At 40.8% G+C, this 20,375-nt stretch overlaps 1 protein-coding gene across 2 annotated transcripts in view; it reads left to right on the forward strand.

Annotated features, from left to right (window-relative positions):
• Positions 1-20,375, forward strand: part of LOC104485111 (glypican-5) — a 369,428-nt gene that overhangs the window by 122,732 nt on the left and 226,321 nt on the right. The window contains exons 4-6 of one of the 2 annotated variants that reach the window (XM_086754808.1): positions 2,536-2,669; positions 7,293-7,352; positions 8,814-8,939. In XM_086754808.1, coding sequence (XP_086610934.1) covers positions 2,536-2,669; positions 7,293-7,352; positions 8,814-8,939 — 320 coding nt within the window. The remainder of the gene's footprint in view (positions 1-2,535; positions 2,670-7,292; positions 7,353-8,813; positions 8,940-20,375) is intronic. The other variant, XM_086754807.1, reaches the window with a different exon arrangement.

A 20,375-nucleotide genomic window follows, 5' to 3' on the forward strand; every position in this document is an offset into this window, starting at 1 on the left:
TTATTTCACAAAGTTGTGTTTTAAAGCAACACTGTGCTAGTCCCCGGTGAGACCAGAACAATATACACAGCGCGTGGTGTTGAGCGAGTCAGCTGGCTCCCGCTCTGACTGCTGGAGGTATGTCAGGATTAATCCGGTACGTTCCCATTCAATCGCTACAGTTTAAAGTTCTTCACAGCATATTATAGTGGACCAGGCCATAACTCATACAACTAAAGCTGATGTTAAGTGTCATGCCTTTACAGCTTCCAACTTTTTGCATTTAACTGGCCAATTTTTTTCAGAGAAAAATATCTTAGCTTTACATAGTGGTGGTTTTCCTGGTGGAGGTGGACAAAGGTAGAGAAAATTGTCCTGTACTTGCACTGAGATATACAACACAATGGTGCAAAGGGGCAGAGAAAATAATTTCAAGTCTTCTGTGGTCTGAAATATTCAGCAGATAAGCAGTTGTTACTCAGTAGGGGTTTTAAAGATTAAGTAAAAAGTACAGACCAGCAAGAATCCATCTCATCCTGGTTATTATGGAAAACCAAAGAAGGGATACCAAATTCAGTGCTGTGTGGGGTGATGGGATCTGTGTGATTAAGGTCTTTAGTAGTACCATGCCCACATTAGGATTTACTTTGCCTTCTTCCTGTGTTTGCTTGAGAATTTAAGTGTAAGTGAAAACATAACAGATTGCTTATTTGAGGATTAGAAAGGGAGGAGTTTTGTCTTCCTGTTGTCACTTAAAGCTGTTAAAACCAATAAATGTGGCAGGATGCCAAAGCAGTGTCATATCCATGGCACACAAAGGATAAACACAAGCTTGCTTTCTCCTGGTCTCGTGTTAAATGCAATACGAGAAGCTTCAGGAAGGGCAGCGAATGCAAATGGCAGAGCGCTATTAGTGTTCTGAACCCAGGGTCCAAGGCAGTGATGATTCCCAGGGATGGAAATTCCCTTTTCCTTCTGTTTTGACCAAGAAAAAGAGTTTGACAGTGATTGTTCTGGTTTTATTTAGTGAGGGGGGCTACATTGGCAGTTTCTGCAAAAAGCTGCTAGAAGTCGCTCCCCTTTGTTCAGTGGACTTGGCCGGGCCTAGGGCGGACCCGCTGCTGGCCAAGGCTGAGCCAATTGGTAGCAGAATGTCTCGTGATAACGCCTCTGCGATAAGGGCCTTGCAGGCCTCACGGGCCTTGCAGGCCTCACCCTCTGGCCTCTTGCCAGGCAGCCAACTGGGCCCAACTCAGCCTGGCCTGACTGCAAGAAGTGGGGAGGAGATGAGATGGATGATGTGAAGAGATTGAGGCGTCTGCCAGCCTGTTGTGAAGAACTTTTCTTGTGAGAGGAACGGCTGCAGACGCCAAGGTCAGTGCAGAAGGAGGGGGAGGAGTAATGCAGCTCCTGGCCAAGAGTCCCCTGCAGCCCATGGTGAGGCCAGCTGTCCCCATGCAGCCCATGGAGCCCACGGAGGAGCAGAGATCCACCTGCAGCCCGTGGAGGACCCCACGCTGGGGCAGGCGGATGCCTGAAGGAGGCTGTGGCCCGTGGAGGGCCCGCTGGGACAGCCGTTCTGGAGAGACTGCACCCCGTGGAAGAGATGACCCACACCAGAGCAGTTTCAGGAAGGACTGTGGCGTATGGGTGGGACCCCACGCTGGAGCAGGGGAGGAATGTGAGGAGTTCTTCCCCCAGCCATGAAGCAGCGGTGTAAAGCGACGTGTGATGGACTGACCATAACCCCCATTCCCTCTTCCCCCCCGTGCCGCTCGGGGAGGGGAAGGTAGTAGAGACAATGTTAAGCTTGGGAAGAGGGAGGGGTGGGGGGAGGTTATCTTGTTCTTTATCTTGTTATCCTGCTGGTTTTAGAAATAAATGAATAGTTTTCCTCAAGTCGAGTCTGTTTTGCCCGTAACAGTAACTTTAAGGATTTCTCCCTGTCCTTATCTCAAACCTCGAGCCGTTTTTCTTGTATCATCTGCCCCTATCCTCCCGGAGGGTGGGGGGAGTGAGAAAGAGACTGCGTAGTCTGGTCCTGATCGGGGCTGAACTAGACAGTGATGTGTTGATGTTGCCTCCTTTTGCTCACTTCATTGTTTTAAGGGAACATTGTCTAGTTAAAGGCTGGAAGACTCAATTTGATGTTTGTAAGCAGAAAATAACTCTGCTTTCTATATACAGGGCAGATGTTCCACCTGAATTTTTGTACATGCCTACTGCAGCTATGTTTTAAGTAAAAGCCTGGCTGGTGACGTTTCCATGAGTTGCTATTTCAGCCAGTTTCCACGTGTGCTGTAGTCTGGATATTCAGTGATAAATCCATGACTGCTAGCCTTCTGGTAGCAGTGCTCTTTGCACTGCCTCTTAATTTGGCCCTTCTTACGCAGGGGACTGGTTTCCAGGTTCTGGAAAGACGAATCCTTTCTTTCTCTCCCTAAGACACCCTCTCTTGCAGTAAACACAGAGCACAAGGAACAAGCTGACCTTCGGAGAATTGTAAATTGGTTTCTCCATTCAAACCTGGTTTTCCTTTCCCTTCCTTCCATACAGGTTGATAAAGTGTGTGGACAGCCCAAACAACAACAAGAAGGGAACCTACCATCAGACAATATAGTGCCAGTGAAGGAAGCGACTGAAGCTCAGACATTCATCATGGCCCACGCTCGTCTGAACAACAAAAGAAGGTAACGCTAAGCAACAGTTGCTTTGAACTAAACTCTGCCTCACAATTTGTGTTAATGGCTCCCTGTGCCATAGTGTTTGAGCCAGAGCCACAGTTCTGTCACCCTGTGTGCTCTCCAGCCGTGTCCCTCACTGATCGTTACACAGATGTCTTTGTGGTATTACATTGCAGGTTTCTCCAAATAAAGGTTTTTACAGGCCAGACTTGATGTCATTACTTAGCAGTAAGGTGTTCATTGTTTCCAGAAACTTTCTGTGAGAATGATGAAAGCTTTTCCTTAAAGTCTGAGTAATTTCCACAGTTGAGTCTATAAATTACTTAAAATAAAACTGCCCAGGTCTTTAAGGAGTTGAGCTTATCTAGGGGCAGAGGTGGGAAGGAGCAGGGCGTGCACAGGAAGGATTCATTGCCCTGACACATGGCCAGTCCCTCATTTCACAGGGCCGGGGAGGAGTAGTAAGATCCCTTGGCATCTCCTTGAGCTGTTACATAACAGAGCAAGAGCAGAAGCCTTTATGTTTAGGCTTGCTGTGTCCATCTTGGCTTCTGTTACTCAGCTGCATGCCAGTTGAGACACCAGACAGCTGAATTACTGCCACTGGCCCTGGCATGAGTATCCCTGCTTCCAGCCCTCCTAGTCTTTCTTTCACTTTCCCTCATGCAGATCCTGGATTGGTTTTCCGTAAGTTGTAAGCGGGGAGGGAAGGATGTCTTTGCAGTCCTGCTCATGATACACGAGTAGATGTCAGAGTTAACTGACCGTAAAATCACAGTGACATATTTCTGGCGAACATGTTGTTCTCTGTAACAGCAGTATTAATCTGGAACAACTTCAGGGAAGTGAGTGGCATCGTGCTGGGCTTACGCCTCTGTGAGAGCAGAATCTAATCTGCCCAGGGAGCATGTGTGATCTCTGTGTTGGATAGGTGGGTGACGGACAGCAGTATTGAAATTTCCATACCCTGGATTCTGAAGTTTGAGTTGCAAAGATGAGGTTTTTATCTATTTCTATTTTAATTCTCATCTAAGATTATATGAATGAAACAAACACTGCTTTAAAAGATAAAAGTAATAGCAGCACGCTAAGTTTTGTGAGTGGTAGTGATATTTTTATTCCTTTGTAATTTAAAACCAAAACAGAACAGTTTGTGCTAGTGCTTGTAGCTAATCAATTTTTACCATGCAAATCAGAGAAAAGAGCATTAAGGAAATTAAATTAATAAATTCAACAGTAATAATCCAAACAGTTGTAGTACAATTAATGAAATACGCTTTTAAAAACAGAGCCCTAGGCCATCTTCTGTATAACTCATTGACTTCACTGGGACTTATGTGCTGGCAACCAAAAAGACAGAATTGCCAACCTATTAACAGGTAACCTCTTAAACAGATGCAAAATCGGTGCATTTAATGGTACAGTAGCAATTCTTTCTCACCTGAGCATCTGTTCCTTCCCCTTCCCAACCATCTAGAATCATTTGGATATTGACCTTTTAAAATGTAAGACCTGTAGACAGAAAAGAAAATATACTAAGACTAATATACTCTAAATTAGACATCTCCCAAAATTGGTCTGTGCACTGAAAATTAATTTATCAAAAAAAAATCTAAGCTAAGGCCATCCTTACCTAATTAGCATAAAACACTACTGAAATAGTGTTGACAGGTATTGTGTACAGCCTGTGCACCAAAAATGAATGGTGGAGCCATGCCATAATTTGTAAGAAGTGGAGAATATTTTTAAGTTTTCCACAGCTTGCTATAAAACACATGGCACAAAGCTTGTACTTTGCTTCTTGGAAATGATTGTGAAACAGTAAACAGAGTGAAATACACGGTGATTGGCTGCATTGCTGTGGTGTTCATCATCTATCACTTAATCACATATGATACCAATAAAAAGCAATTTTAGGTAATAAAATTTTATAATGGATGGGTGAAATAATTCCTACAGTGGGTTGTGTAAAATGCACTTAGAGTGACAGATGACTGCTGCAGGGGATCTAGATTATGACAGTAATTACATGAACCTTTTCTGGTGCCATTCCTTCTGGCGATTTAAAAAATGAAGAGCAATAACATCAGCTGTCTGTCAGTTTAGGTACAAAGTCACACAGGGAGTTGATCCAGCTGAGTCTGTCTGGTCTGTGTAGTAGACGTCCCTCCAAATCATCCTTAATTCAAGGGGAATGGGGAACATGGCTTCTGCCTTTCAGAATAAGGAAAGAAAGAGAAAAGGAATTGAGGTTAGCACATCTATAGAAGAAACCATGGTAAAGTGCCCTCTCATCTCGTCTGTAGTACCTGCTCAGAGATGTCATTAAAAACCTACTGCCAGACCCCTTATAGCTGCACATGTATGCTTGCTCCAAGAGTATTACATCTTGGCAAGGCCAGTCACAAAACCAAGCTCCTTTTCCATAGTTTGTGAACCTCTGGTTTCAGATGTTCATTAGAGCCAAGACTACTCGTGCAGTTGAAAAGTGGGACTGTTAAGATGGCGTCTCCTTGCCTGACTGATCTTTCTTCCGGGGGTATTTTTTTCTTAAGTCTGGCTGAAGACAGTCTTCCTCACCCTCTGCTGTTCTGCACAGTGTGATCCTGCATGGTCCCTGAATTCACATAGCAACTGGATCCTCTTTTGTAGTAGTTGAACCCTTTTCTGCTCCTCTTATGGGTTCTTGGGAGATTTTCTGTCTTTATTTTTCCACTGCATTACATTCCTGCATGTTTCTTTTATGCAACACTAAATATCAGGGACAATACTGTAAGAAGCTGAAACTTGAGTAAATGTTGCATGGTCTTGTAGGAAACCTTTTCCTGTGATTAAGCTGAAAAGCATAGATTTGATTATTAATTTTTTTTTTGCGTTACACAATTTGATTCAGGAGTTAACTGAAACTGGCAAGATTGCTGCTGTAGTCATTTTTTAATGTGGAGGTTACTATAACATGTAATAGAGATGACAAGAAAATTGAAACCATGTGATGGTACAGGGAATGTACATGGCACATACAGAATCTCAATCAGTAGATTGGAATGTTATTGCTGACTTCGGCACAAAGTCCTGTTCTGGTCAGGGTCCAGACCCTTAGCAAAGCTGAATACCTGCCTTTTAGCATGCCTGCTGCATGTGGTATTTCAAACCACTAAACATAGACTGGTTACAGATCTCTATATGAAAAAGTATTATGTTTAACAAAGAACTAGAACATGATATTAGATCCCTAATTGGAGGAGGCAGGCTTTGAAATGATATTTTGTTGGGGTTTCTTTTTTATACTCTGAACTTACGGATCTTTTATGCTTCTTAAAGCAAATATTTTTTAGTGTCTTGGGAATGTTTGAATTTGATGTCATCTACGTTATTTAAAATTAGCTATCTATTGGGTCAGACATCACATGATTTTGTTAAAGTTTGAGTACTAAAGTGCTGGTACAAAACACTATTAATGCCGGATGCAAATTAACTTACTGTGGAAACGAAGCAAACATTTCTGGCCAAGGCTGAAGTTTCAGCAGGTCCAGATTTTCCCTGTTACAAACTCTCATTTCCTTTTTTTGACTGACTGTGCTGGAATCACTGCTTCAGTGATAGCAGGTGACACTCACCTGATGGTGAGTGCAGGTCCCTCCTCTCCTGTGGCCAACCCTCCCAGAAAGTATGATGGCAAAGCCGCTGTCGTCTGGGTGTCCTCAGAGCTGCGGAAGGTGGTGCTTACTTTCCCTAGTAAGAGTTAACTGGATTGGCAAGTGTCATTGAACCTGTTTGCAGGCACGTGCTACTCCTGCTGTTGGTGTTACTTTATACGTGAGAGTACGGGTATAGGAAAGAGCAGAATGTGTTATCAAGTCAGGTAAGTGGAAAATGGCACTGTGATGTTAATGTTCAGTACAATCTTTAATGTTACTTAAGGGACCTTGGGATATCAATGCCACAAAACACATTTGCAATAAATAACTGCCAGGGTTATTTCCACAGTTTTTCCTCTAATATACTCTTAGAGCCTGTCTCTCTTGTTTTGAAAAGTGTTGGGTTTTTCTTTTTTCTTTTTTTTTTTTTTTTTTTTTTTAAGTGGTGCAATCTGATCAGAACTGAGCAGTAAAATATGTGTGTATTCACATTATTTATTAACAGACAGCAAATTACTAATTTTACCAGAAAATGAATGCTACTCCTTTGTATCCCCCTTCCCATGGTACTCATTCTGAACTGTTTGCCATTGTTTTCTTGTATAGCCTCGTGTATTTACGGTTCTTCCATTTGGTATCAGTTACAGTTAATTTAAGTACCACTGAATTTATTTTCAGCTTTTTAATGTGTGTGCTACATTTATAATTGTGCTCTTATTTGAAAATCATTGGGAGAAGCAATCTCAGTTGTATTTTTTTTCAGTATTACATTGACATTTTTAATTGCATCTATACTTTGGGAAGATCTCATGACAATTTTCCTCCTTGTTTTCTTATATTATCCTATGCATGTGCTTGATGGCCTTTCTTTCAATTAATTTTACTTTTCTCTTTTGTTTCTCATTTCTTTTCCTCATTTGCCTGAATTCCTGCTTCTTCCCTACTCCCCAATCTCTCCTGATTGATGCTTGTTCTCCCCGGCCTATTCCAGTTCTCTGCCTCTGAAAGCTTCAAAGAATGACAAATCAAGAAGTTTGAAAAAAATCTCTCGGTAAGAATGAAAACAAGGTGTCATACTTTCTTGTTTCTATGCTTAGCTCATCTCCATTGCAAGCTGCTGTTTCAGCTGTAACCTAGGAATCAGCACACTTTTGATTACTGGTTTTATACTGTAGGGCACTGGGAAACTCTACCTTTTATATCGAGTGTGTTTAGTTTTATACTGATGGAAAGTAAATATTTTCATTTTGTTAAGATTGAGTTAGACACAGAATTCTGCTTTTGCTAAGATGCTGCTTTGAAATGTCAGAGCCCCACTCTGCTGAAAATGGAAAAGGAGCATTTGGTGTGAGCTGAGTACGGCAAACTTTAGACCCTTAAAAGGGTGCTCTTTTCGTCCTGCAAAAAAACCTCCATTTTAGAACCTGTAAAATCTTTAGTGTCTGTGTCACCTTTCATAAGTGATACTCTTAGAGGCTTTTGAGAAAGCATGAAGTCAGCTGTGGGGAGAGATGACCACTGTCCAAACCTTGTGGGGGTAGATATCTAGCAGTGGGCTTTGGTATTGTTTAAAGCACCTGCTGCTCCCAAAAGAGTAATAAATCCTGACTGTTCTGTGCCCAGCTGCATCCTGAGGCACCTCTTCAGTGTGGTGTCCCCTGCCAGGCAGAAATGTTATAAACCAGAATGAGTCCTTTGACCTTTCCAGCTGGGCTACTGAGACAAGCCAATAGCTCCATGACAGCTCTAGCTCAGTTTGTCCTGCGTCTTGTTCTTGAGATCTTTAACATCTTATACTAAACGGGAGCTTCTAAAGCTGCGGAGACAGGGTAATTTCTCCTTTTGAAATACTCTCAATTGTGCTGAATTAATACTTGGTTTGTTACAGTTTATTTTTATGGCTGCCTCAACCAGATATAGATATAGTCAGATTCTGAAAGAGGCAGTGGTTCGCCAATAAGGCATTTTTCCATGCTCACATGATCAGAAATGGGCTGTTTGTACTGGCCAGGAGTTTTGCTCATTTGCAAAAGCAGCAGGCACAGCCTCCTCTAAACGCACGTGAGGTGCCAGATATGATGAGAGAGATTTCTTACTAGTAAGATTGTGACCTGGATAGTGATGATGGGGAGGAACTGGCCCCCGCACATCTCAAGGAGATGGCTTTCTGTACTGTTGTTCCACGTGTGCGGTACTTACAGCAGAGTTCAGGTTTTATGGTGGGATGTTAGCTTTAGAAAGGCTTTTCCACCCAGGAGGTTGTTGGTTGTGTTTGAGATGTGTTCATGTAATTTGTTAAAACCAGCCTTTGTATGTAAGTATGTTTATTAACACTGACCTAGGTAAGACTGGATGTTACATGGGAGTAGAAATACACTAGAAATAGAAATGAAACAACTTGGATAACTTAATTTCTGTAGGGGTTCTAAACTCTTGTGGAGGGTTAAGTTGACAGGAGGCTTAAACCAAAGTGTACTGTTCTGTTGTTAAGTGTGTTCTTCCTATGTTACAGAGAGTTCATCAATTACATGAAGCGATCCCGAACCTTTTACGCCTCTATAGCAGAAAGGCTGTGTGATGGAGACCTGGTGATGAGAGACAGCTCAACCTGCTGGAATGGAGAGGATGTTGTAGAAAGGTAAAGTTACGAGTAAAAGTTTTCCCTAACAGTGAAAAAGGTGACTTAATATCCTTCTGATGGGTCAGAAGCATTCTGAGACTGAGATGTTGGAGTCATCATCAAGCATCTCCTTCATAGTGAGCTTGATGCTTAATTAAGCAAGGGTTTTGCTAAAATTAAAGGTTGTTAATGCTGAGTTTTACATGTCTGTAGTGGAACTGGAACTGCTACTTTAAAGAGTGTCTCTTTCACAACAGAGGGACAGCTCTTTGTCTGTAGAGAGGTCTTACTCTCTAAAGGTCAGTTAGCAAACTCAGTCTGACTGACTGGAGGTCCCTTCCAGTCTGCAGTTTATAGGCTCGTCAGTGCAGAGCTGAACATCATGTTGGACCATAACTAGAAAACATGTAGCTCGTCCTGCAAAGGTGTCAGAAAAATACAGTGACCAGACCATTATGTTTTTAAAGGTGTGCTATTTCTTGTCAAAGATTCTGACATAGCACTTGGAGTAACAACTGGTTTTGGAATTGCCCAGCATCCTACCAGAGCATGTTCTCCAGGAATTCTTATGAAGTAACAGTAACAGTGCATTAATAAATGCACTGTTCCATGTGAATAGAGCGGATAGACGCTCTGTAGGGTGAAAAGCTATTTCTAGTCTGTCAGCTAAATTTTTCCCTACGTATTTTATCAGAGTCTTTCCCATCACTCTTTAGAATCCAAACTGGAAAATGCACTTGCATTCTCCATGAGCTAAACTTCTTGCTGTCATTTCTCTTACTCTGTATAACATGAGGCAACATTGCCCTGCGGAGAAAAAGAGGTGTTCAGAATACAACTATCTATTACTATCACTGTCAAAGGATACATTGGTTTTTGCAGTGAGAGCTGGTTGGAAGTGTGCCAGTGAATGTTTTCCGAAAATGTCTTTTTGTCAAAACAGAGACATTCCATGGGATTGTGTTGGCTTTCATGATGTTTCTTTTTGAAGTATATTTTGTGGTCTGTAGCAGTTCTAAAAGATAAAGTTCTGGCATTCTGCTTCCTTGCTCTCAAAACAGTTTTCATGATTTGAAAATTGTTTTGTAGGAAATTATGGAATAATTCCAGTGTGGAACAATTATAGGCTGTCCCATTAAAGGCTGTTCTGACTCCCACACATCTCTGCTTAGATTTCTTATGTGTATAAATAACTTCAGCTTAATTACATTTGAGATATTCAGAGATAAATACATGTCTAACACATTCAAAGATAACTTTAAAGTTTAATATTTCAATGTATATTGATATTACAAATTAGTTGTAGAAGCCTATATTTGAAGATTTTGGCAACCATGCAGTATTCTAAAAATTAGTGTATAGAGATTGTAATGCTGATTGAAGCTTTTCCTGTAAAAGTAATGGAAAGGAAGCAGGGAGAATATCACTGTTTCTAATCAGTATTTCCACTTCATTGTTTGTTTGTTTGTTTGTTTTTTATTTAAAATAGCTGCTTTAAGTAGCTTACGTACATGTTTTAGAAAGGCATGAAAGAGAAAGCTGTTGGTTTTTTTCCTTTGCTGGTCTGTAACTTTTCCAGAGCTGGAGATGCATGGAAAAGTTTCAGACTTGAAAAAGGTAGGAAGCTGGGAAATGAAGCAAGGAAAAGACAAACAAGACCCCCCCCCTCATATTTTGAATTAAAAAGCAAAAATAAAGGAGGGGGGGAGAAACCAAACTGCACCCCAACAATGACCTCAAGAAAAAAAGCCCCGCTGCCAAACCCTGAAGTATATATTTGTAGTTAAGATATTAAATGGGCAAACTAGAAAATAAAAGTTGAAATCAGATGGCTATATGTATATATTTATCAGTTCTGTCACAGCATTGATTGCCTTAAAAGGAGGAGACTTTCTGGGCAGCCTGCCCTGCCAGCAGTGCTACACAGCAGCACAGACGTGGTGCCCGCTCACTGGCAAATTTTGCTCCTTCCATCATCTCTTTTATAGGCTGCCCTTGTCACCGGTTCTCCCCATGTGAGAAATAAACCTGTCCTGGTGGTGCCTGAAGATGCATTTCTCTTTGCTCTTTCTCCTTTCCCAGGAGACAAGAGGATTAAATATTGGCAGTAGTGAACAGCTCTGAACTCAAAATAGATCCTTATTCTTAACTCTGTATCAGAAAATAGATCTCCCCAATTAATCTGGTGGGTCTCTTGTGAACCTGAGTTTAAGGTTACTCGGTGTGGAACTGGGAAAAGCTGTGGTTCCCATTTCCTTAGTGCTTCTTGCATTTCATGGTGCTGTTTGAAAGCTGAACGATATTTATACTGCATGCTAATTGGCATTCAAGCTCTTCAGGAAAAACAAACTCGACCTTTAAAAACAATTTGACACAGAAATGCAGCCTGAAACAATACAAAATTATTACTCAGAAATGTGAGTTATGCTTTCAGTTAGTAGAGAGGGCACTTGAGGTCTGTCAGAGGGTCTGATAAACAGGATTCTCATTGTCTTTTTAATTTTATTATAGTTATGTGGATTGGATTTTATAGTGTTTAAATCAATGCACTAGCAGGCCAAAAAAAGCTTGAGCTGCCAGTACATACACCATAAAAAGAGCCAGATTGTTTCCACTGGTTTGAGAATATCCTTCTGGCCTACTCCTCAGATGAACGGCAAAGCGTTGCTTTGCTAGGAATCCTTTAGTGTCAATTTAGGGGCTTTGAAGACATTACAAATACTTGCACCAGGAGAACTGTCTTTCAAAAAGTACGCTTTTTGAGCAACTTGTTCCTGGAACACATAAGAAATAGTCTCTGAGGCTAATAAATGGTTTGAGTAAACAAAGAATGCTCAGAGAAGATGAGGCTAGACCAGAGAAACTGGAAAAATATTTTGCGAAGTGAAGCAAGCTTGGACAAGCTTCTATGCTGGCACCTTTCTTTCCTGGCCATGTGTCCAGATGATTATCGTGATACCATGTCAGTAGAAGAGATTGTGGGAGAAGTTGATAGTGTGAGCCATCTTGCGCTGCCAGGACCAGAAACATTCACCTAAGCACTTGAGAAGGACTTAAGGGTTAAATAGTTGAATGACTCATTGTGATACTGCATTTTCTTTAAAACTGCTCCAATAGCAGATGATGGAAAGATGTGAAATCTGAAGCCATCATTGTATTTTTAGCAAAATAAGAATTTCAGAATGTGTGGCCAGTAAACTTGGTGTCTAACAGTAAAAATTGTAGATACTATAAGCAGATTAACGTGATACTTAAGGAAAGGAATCAACATGTTGAGAAACTTTAGAAGGAAATAGCAAGCATGTAGACAGGGTAGATTTCTATAGTCTACTTGGATTTTTGACAGACATTTGAGGTGTAGAGGTGAAAATAAGGGTAGATAATAGATGGTCATAAGTTAGGGTAGAAGGAGGTCACCAGTGGCAGTGCACGGGGATTTGTGCTGGAACCTTCCTGTTTATCTGTCATAAAAGATCTGTGAAGGGGAGTGAATACTGAGGTGACAGCATGTCCTGATGGTGATAAGTTATCCTGTGTAGAAAAGACAGTTAGCTGTGGTTAATTGTGGGAGGAACTCATTACATGGAATGACTAGGCAATAAAATGGCATAGGAAATTCAACACAGGCAAATGTAAAGCAATTCACATAAGAACAAACCAGTTGTTACAGAATGGTGTGCACTGATGTGCCTTTCACTGCTCCTGGCACGTGGTGTCTGCAGTTCTGCTGTCCTCCAGGCTCAGAAATAGAGCACAACTGCAAATGTACAGAGGGAGCAACAAGGAGGAGGATCAAGGCCATGAAATGGATCCTGTATGTGGAATGGCAGACACTCCAGCCTGACACAAAAAAGATAGAAGTGGAATATGATAGTGGCCTATAAAAATCATGTGTGTCATGGAGATACTGAATAGGGATTTGTTGTTTGCTGTCTCTTTCATCAAAAGAACGAGGAGCATCATCTTAAATTAATAAGTGACAGCTTAAAAATAGTTAATTTTTAATGGTTAGTTTTTGGTTAAGCTGTGAAACTTCTTGGCTCAGAATTTTTGGATGTTTAAAAAAATGGATGAATTCATGAGCAAATTCAGCTCATAGTAATTTTACAATTTGTTCTTCAGTGTGACCAGATAAGAGGTAACCAGGTGTCACATCCAAGTCTTTCTCTAAGAGCTGAGGCAAATGGTTAGACAAAATATTTCCTCTGGTCACCCTTAGGCAGCTGCTCCTATGGGCTTCTTTTCTGTAGGGGCTGAGCTGTGGGAACATTCCTCTCCTTAGGAATATCTCTTCAACTAGGCTAAATGCTGGAATTAAATCCCTTTCTCCATTCTCCCTGGCTGCAGTAGCTAAACAGGATTTGCTGTCTCAAGTCTCAGCCTCATAAATGGCAGACTAGTACAATACAGTGCCCAAGGACTTTCTCAAAAGCTAATTTTGAGATTTTCTGTTGGTGTCAGGTTTACATCTTTGCACAAAACACAGATTCCCCCTTAGAACTCCTTTTCATTAAGTTTGGCTTTTTGTGGGGTCTTAGCTGCAGTAAAGTAGCCTCATCAGAGACTGCTCTTTCTGCTACTAGAGAAGGGGAAAGGAGATGTGGTCTCACTGGCAGGATTTTGGGGTGTGCCTCTGTAGAACAAGTGAGTAATCCTGATTTGGAAGTTGCCCTTTAAGGGAACAGGGGGCTGTGAGTACTACATTGAAGTTAGGTAAGCATTCAGTCTTTTAATCTCTGCCTGGCTACTCATCTCTTGCAGTTTCTATTTCAAGAGAAATGAAACAGTCATAAATAATAGACAAGCAGTAATGTGGGGGGAGAAGAATTAAAATATCATGAGTGTAGTTGGTGCTCATTATAGCCAGCTCTAGGCACTGCGTACGCTTTCCCACTCTTTCCCCATGGCTGTGCCGTTAGTTCTCAGAAAGATACTGCCTAATTGCAATCTGCAAACTCTCAGCTGCAGTGCATGCTGCCCAGGCTTCAGGGCTAGTGTGTGGAGGATGCCTGTGGGCATGTTCAGCAACATCAGCACTTGGTTTCGGATGTTGGTGACAGCCACTTCCTTTGTGTGTCCAGGCTTAATCCTCAAGCAAAGACGATGTTGCAGCATCGCTTTGCATCCCCTGAGCTCTGCCGGAAGGTGCGTTCTCAGGGCAGCCCCCAAAGACATGTTCCCCAGTTATTCTCACGTAAGTGGATGCGCACCTTTAGCGTGACCGTTTCGGTGATACTCCTGTCACATGAACAACGTACCAGGATCTCAGGATTTGTGAAAGCTGAGAGGTCTGCTCGTGACTTGTGTCAGAGTGCAGCTGGCTGTGTGTGGGGACTGTCCCAAGGAGGAACAGACACCAGAATCTCTTATCTTGCTCCTGCAAGAAGTGGTGTCATTTTGTGAGTTGGAATTTAGAGGCTGACAGCTGCTAGTGGGAACTAGAAGGTTGCTGCTACCATTTAAAATCTTTTTCCTTTTAAGGAGTGAGCACTTGCAATTACTTGGTTATACTCTAAACTGCACACCATCTCTATTATGATGTTCCAGTAAGCAAAAACCAGCTGGACTCTTATAGTAGGAAAATGTGAGCCAGTAATGAAGAAGAAAATTAAGTGATTGACTTCATTGTTAGCAGTGGTGGATGGTTGGGATGTCTGTTATAAAGTCCCTTTTACTGGAATGCTAAAATGTGCTTTTAGATTGTCTCTCCAGTGCACAATAACATGGATCTTCAGAGAAAGGGATGGTGCTGATAACCTAATGCTGCACTATCTGTACTTTGGAGGTTTTACTTCAGACTAGGTCCAGTGCATTCCTGGGGACTGAATGCCACTAGCATCTTTGAAGTGCATCTTGGTTTTGTCGAAAAAGAATCTGATTCTGAGACTGCTCTGCAATATAAACTGGAGTGTGAGAAACGGTGACACTTGGGTTTAATTGAAAAGTATAAACCTGATCAGAACTAACATGATAATGTAGACACACCTGTTGGTCACCTGGACATTTGAAGTTTGGGGTTTGAAGCTTAAACTGCCTCAAGTAATAAGTACTTAGAGGCTGTAATTAGGGTATATATAAAGAAGTTTGTTAAAAAATTATATCAATGCAATCTATTGATGCAGTTAGTCTATGGTGACAATTTTGGTAGCATGCTGCCCCTAACAGTGGGGTGGTGTAGTGCTTCAGATCTCTCTGACTGGCCTGGCTCACAGGTTTGCTGCTTTCTGAAGAATTCAGCAGAAACGTTGCGTCTCGGAGCGGAGCCAGCCTGCCTGTGCTAGATGTGTGAAACCTAATGAGATCGCAGCAGGTACTGATGTGGCTGTGGGTGGTAACCTGAATCCAGGCTCTTTGCTGCTTTTCTGCTATATTTTCCATTTATTAAAAAAAAAACAAAAACAAAAAAACAAAAAAAAACACAAAAAACCAAACAAAACCAAGCAACAACAACAACAACAAAACAACAACAAAAACCCAATAAAAACCAAACATTAGAACAGTGCCAACCTTCAGGCTGACTCTGAAAAAAGAAAGCTTGCAGAAGTTTGGCAGGGGAGTTGCTCCTTGGAAGAAGCAAATCTGAATCATGGCTATGATGTGCAACAGCTTTGTGTGACTTTTCTAAGCAAAGGGTCGTGATGCTTCTGGGTCAGTGAGATGTTTAACAAGTTACAATTGCACTGTAGATGTGCAGTTTGTTTTAAGAGTTATTGCTGTTTGATGCCTAACTGTGGAACAGCTTGGAAGTTTCTACAGAATTAGGAGGCTGAAGAACGGGATGTTACTTTTTTCTAGAGTGAGTGACAGGATTGCTAGTTGCTTCAGAGGTTTTTCTTTTTCCAGGCTCCTCTTCATGTCATGCGATTTTTTTTTCCCACACATGAAGCCAAAGTAAGAGGAGGTCAATTAACAGGAGTTTGGGCAAGGCAGTGGTGACAGAATACTTCTGAAAACTTGAGAGTTAAAAATGCGTGAAAGGAAGAGTAGATTTACTAAGTGACATGTATTGGTGTTTAAATGTCTTAATGAATCATAAGACAATTCTGTCTCTCGTATTTTTAGCAGTCTTAAGTCAAACACTAGTTTGAGTAGCCATCATGGGTTTTGGTGGAATCTGTCTCTATCGAAACAGAGCAGCTGTAGTGGTTAATGTGGCCTACTGATCTAGACTGCGTTTGTCTGAGCGAAGTAATGGAGAAGTAGCAGATTGTGTCAAGAAGAAATGAACATTCCTGGGATTTTTTTTTTTTCTTTACCTTAGTCATCAAAATATTTCCAAAGTAAATGCAATGCTGCCTTAAATCCTGATGGTTATTCGGTGTTCTGACTAGGTCTTAAAAAAATGGTTTGGAACTAATATTTCTGATTTAAAATATGATATATTGGACCACTCTTTCCTCCTTTGAAATAAGAGTGTGTTCCTGTAAGAAGAGAATCAGGAAGTCCATATCTTAATGAGCAATGACTTGCTCAGACCAAAGTAGCTATTATGTTAATTGCATTTAAATTAGAGACTCTGTTAAGATGTCACTATTCACACTGAAGTTTAAGCCTGTTTCTATTGTTTTCTGTCCACCACAGAAAGACCAAAATAGTGGTACTATTTGTTTAGATTATAAATTAGAGGACAAATAAACTCGAAAAGCTTATTCCCTTCCAGATTTTTGCATCTACTTAATTTGAAACAACTACATCTTGAACACTGAACCATCCCTTTTTGTGGTCATCTCCTTATTGTACAACATTTAATAAATAGACTATATTAGTCTGATTTCTCAGAATACTTTTGAGAAAAACAGTCTACCGTACTATCATTATTTTCTTTCGGGCAAGAGAAGGAAGTACTGAAATGCAGTGGCAAGTGCAAACAAGTTGCATACTAGTGAGTTTGAAGCATGCTATCTCTTCCATAGTCTTAGCTGCTCTGCAGCCCAGTTCTACCATTATGAGTCATCTCATTTTTAAAAATTGAAAAACAAAACCACTTTCTCTCTCTATTCCTGAAAATCCACAGCTTTACTTGAAATACAGAAATACTGGAAAAGGAGAGAAAGAGGGGAAGAATTCTTCTCACTGTTGTTAGAGATCTTTCCTCATTTGTGGCAAGTGAAGCATTTTTGAACACATAACTGGTTGTCCCATCAAAGCCCTGTGAACTGCTGTCATTATTTTTACTGTTAACTTAAGACTTGTGCACATATGTAGTATCTATAACCAGAAATTAGAACGAGCATTATAAAGAACAGCTGTAAGTATGCTTTAAGCCACTGTAATATTTGTTGGTTTTCCATTTACCCTTTTTTCATCTGTCAGGTTTAACAGTTGTTGAGCTCTAAGAATTTCTAAGTTAGAAATTATATATATAAGTTTGATCAGAAGATCAAACAGCTTTATTTGTAGCAGGTAAAGAAAAACCTTCGTGACAGTAATTCTAGGGAGTTTTGTGTTTGCCTCTCAATTTCAAAAGGAAATTTATTGAAATGGTCTTTTATTGTTAGTTAGCTTGATCTGAAGTAGTCAGAATGATGGTAGAAACAGCAGATCTATTCTGGTCAGACACAGCTTTCCATTGCACAGGTACGGATCTCGTCATCACTTCACATGTGTCTCTTCAAGAGTGTATGGGTGAATTTTGTCTGGAATGGGTTTCTCTGAATGTGGCAGACTCTGTCATAGGTATTGCATTAAAACATTTGGGACAGACTGAAGTCTTTGTTCTCATTTCTCCAAATCTGCCTTGGTTTTGTAGTGCTATCAGGAGTTAAAAGATAGGAAAAACATGTTCATATCACTGAAGTCTGCAAGTTGACATGTAGTACTCTGATTTGGTGGGGAGCAGGGACGGAGGTTCTTTTACTCCAACTGTTTTACTATTGGAGTTGCTTTCTGAAGTCACTTTCTCATGAAATTTCAGGTGTAACATTTTGTGATTAAAAACATATAAAATGGCTTTTAAACCAGATTACTGGAAATATGAGAGAAGGATGTTTTGTAACACCCAGTAGGAACTCACACTTTTTCCTCCTTCTGTCCTTTGCTTGTTTTTCTCGGAGTCTTGCGTTAAGTGGAGGGATTAGGGGACACCTGTCCACAGGCTTGAGCAGATCCTGTCATGAGTTGTGAGGCTCTCAGGGCCTGTGCAAGCTGGCTGAGAAAGGAAGTGGCAAATCACAGTGACTTCCTTTTCTCAAAATGTTTTCCTTCAGAGACTTTCAGTTTTTATGAGTTTAGCACTTTTACTGTACCCTCTCTCATTTCCTTAGACTCCAGCAAGCAGCCATCTGGATATGAAAACCAGAAATAATTATTTAGACTTAGCATACTTAAAAAGTATTCAGCTTCTGTTATTCTTGTGCCATCAGTGTAAACAATTCCTGGAGATCTACTCGTTACTATAAGTTGTAAAATGCTGTCTCTCTTTGCAGTACTTTGCAGGTTTTAGGGTAGTTTCTAGGACTTGTGGAGTTTTTGTTGGGGTTTGTTGTTGTTGGCTTTTTTTAGTCCTGTAGAATAAACCAAATACAGTGTGGAGAGGTGACCATTTGAGACCTGAATTTGCCTGAGGTTACCCTTCAGAATGATGGGCCGTGCTGCCAGCAAATGAAGAAGTGCCAGTGCTTAGCAGCCTTTCTGAATAGCTGTCAGATGCCTTGACACACAGCAACGTGCATTTTTTGCTTTTACAAGGTGAGAGACTTCACTGATGGTGGGAAGAAGCAATTATATTTAAAACACAAAGTGTTATGTGCAGAATGAGATTAGAACTGTTCCTTACTCCCAGTCACAAGCCTGTAGTACTTAAATATATATGTTATGAACAGTGGCACCACAGAGGACTGTACTAGTTTTAAAAGATAATCACAAAGCAAAATCTATTTAACTAGGAAAACATAGGAATATAAGGAAATAAACATTTCAATGGGGAGGTAATATTTGTCCTTCTTGGTTTTAGCAGGAATAAATTCAATTTCAGTGCAGTTTGAGAGGATTTCTTAAAATGGTATTAGACAACTTCCAGTTATGAACAGAAAATAGTCCCAATGAATATATTGTGAAAGAGAAGCCGTTTCACTGCATTTCACCGGTACTAGCAAACAGAAAAATAAATAGTTAGCATTGGCCGTTTTGTATGTATCATATGAAATGATTTCTTATGAAAAGGAAGCACAGAAAATCAACTAACAAGCTGTGTTCAATCTGCAGGAGTTATTAAAATGCCGTATAATAATGCTTAGATGGCTTTTCTTCTGCAAGATCACAGAAGCCAACATAGTAAGCTGATACTAATTGAAGGAATTACATCTTTAGTGCCAGAAAGAACGTCACTAAAACATCTCCCAGGGGGTTATGGGAATATACTTATGTAGAAAAGAATGTCTTCTGTGGCGATTTGAGATTAGTGCCACGTAGGATCTCCTGCGGTTAGATTACTCTTCTGCTTCTAGTTCTGACTCTATAAAAATCATGAGCTGTTACATCTTTAATCACACAGGAGAGGAGAGGGAACTATCTGTCTACCAATGAACAGACATGTTATAATGCCATTAAATAGTTACCAGAAAATTCCTTTGCTGTATTTGTTTGACAGTCTAACTAAAACACAGAGTTGGGGAAAAAATGGAATTGGGAAAACTGCTTCCAACTTGTAAAATTGCACCTAGTGAATATCAGTGCTGTAAATACTTTTTTGAACACACAAACAACAGGAAGGGGAGATTGTCTCGAAAGCTGTTACACATCACAGGACTTGTCCAGCTGTTGAGATTACTTGATAGTTTACCATTGATTACCGCAGTGGTTATTTTTCTCCACAAATTGGGAAGATATATTTACTTCTTCAGTCAAGGGCCATTTCTAATATTGCGCAGAGTAAGCTGTCAGGCACAGACTTTCAGTCCCAATTTTCTGTTCAGTCAAAAGGAAACCGATTACACTTTTGGGACCATCTGCAGTGCTGTGTTAAAGAACCAGGACACATAGCTGAAAAGTAAGTGCTCATGAAATACCTCATATGTGTCCCATAACTGGTGGTGAGTAAGGTACCTCCTCTGCTGGAGAAGAGCTATCAAGATGAAAAACAATGTGTTCCCCAGTCACTGTGCTGCGTAGTGAGACCTGATACCTTCTGAATTCCAGACAGAACCTTTTGAAAATGAAAGATTGTCCCTAAAGAACCCATCACAGCTCTGGTGCTGCAGCCTCTTGGTGTAGCTTTGTGAGTTTGGTTTTTGCTGTGAGTATGCGTGCGGTGTGGACATGAGCCGCAACACCCTAACGTACAGGCTGGATCAGAGCCATGTGCTGAAAACAAGTATCGTTTTACACGCTACATATATACAATCTTTCTCCTTACACTATAAAAGAAGCCTTTACAAGCTTACATAATTAATTTTAGTAGCAAGCCCTCTCTCCTTCCCCCTTCCATCGTGCAGGCCAGCCACCCGAGGGAGGGAT

The sequence above is a fragment of the Chlamydotis macqueenii genome, chromosome 9 (genome assembly GCF_036417535.1).
Source record: "Chlamydotis macqueenii isolate bChlMac1 chromosome 9, bChlMac1.mat, whole genome shotgun sequence".
In the NCBI taxonomy this organism is placed as follows: domain Eukaryota; kingdom Metazoa; phylum Chordata; class Aves; order Otidiformes; family Otididae; genus Chlamydotis; species Chlamydotis macqueenii.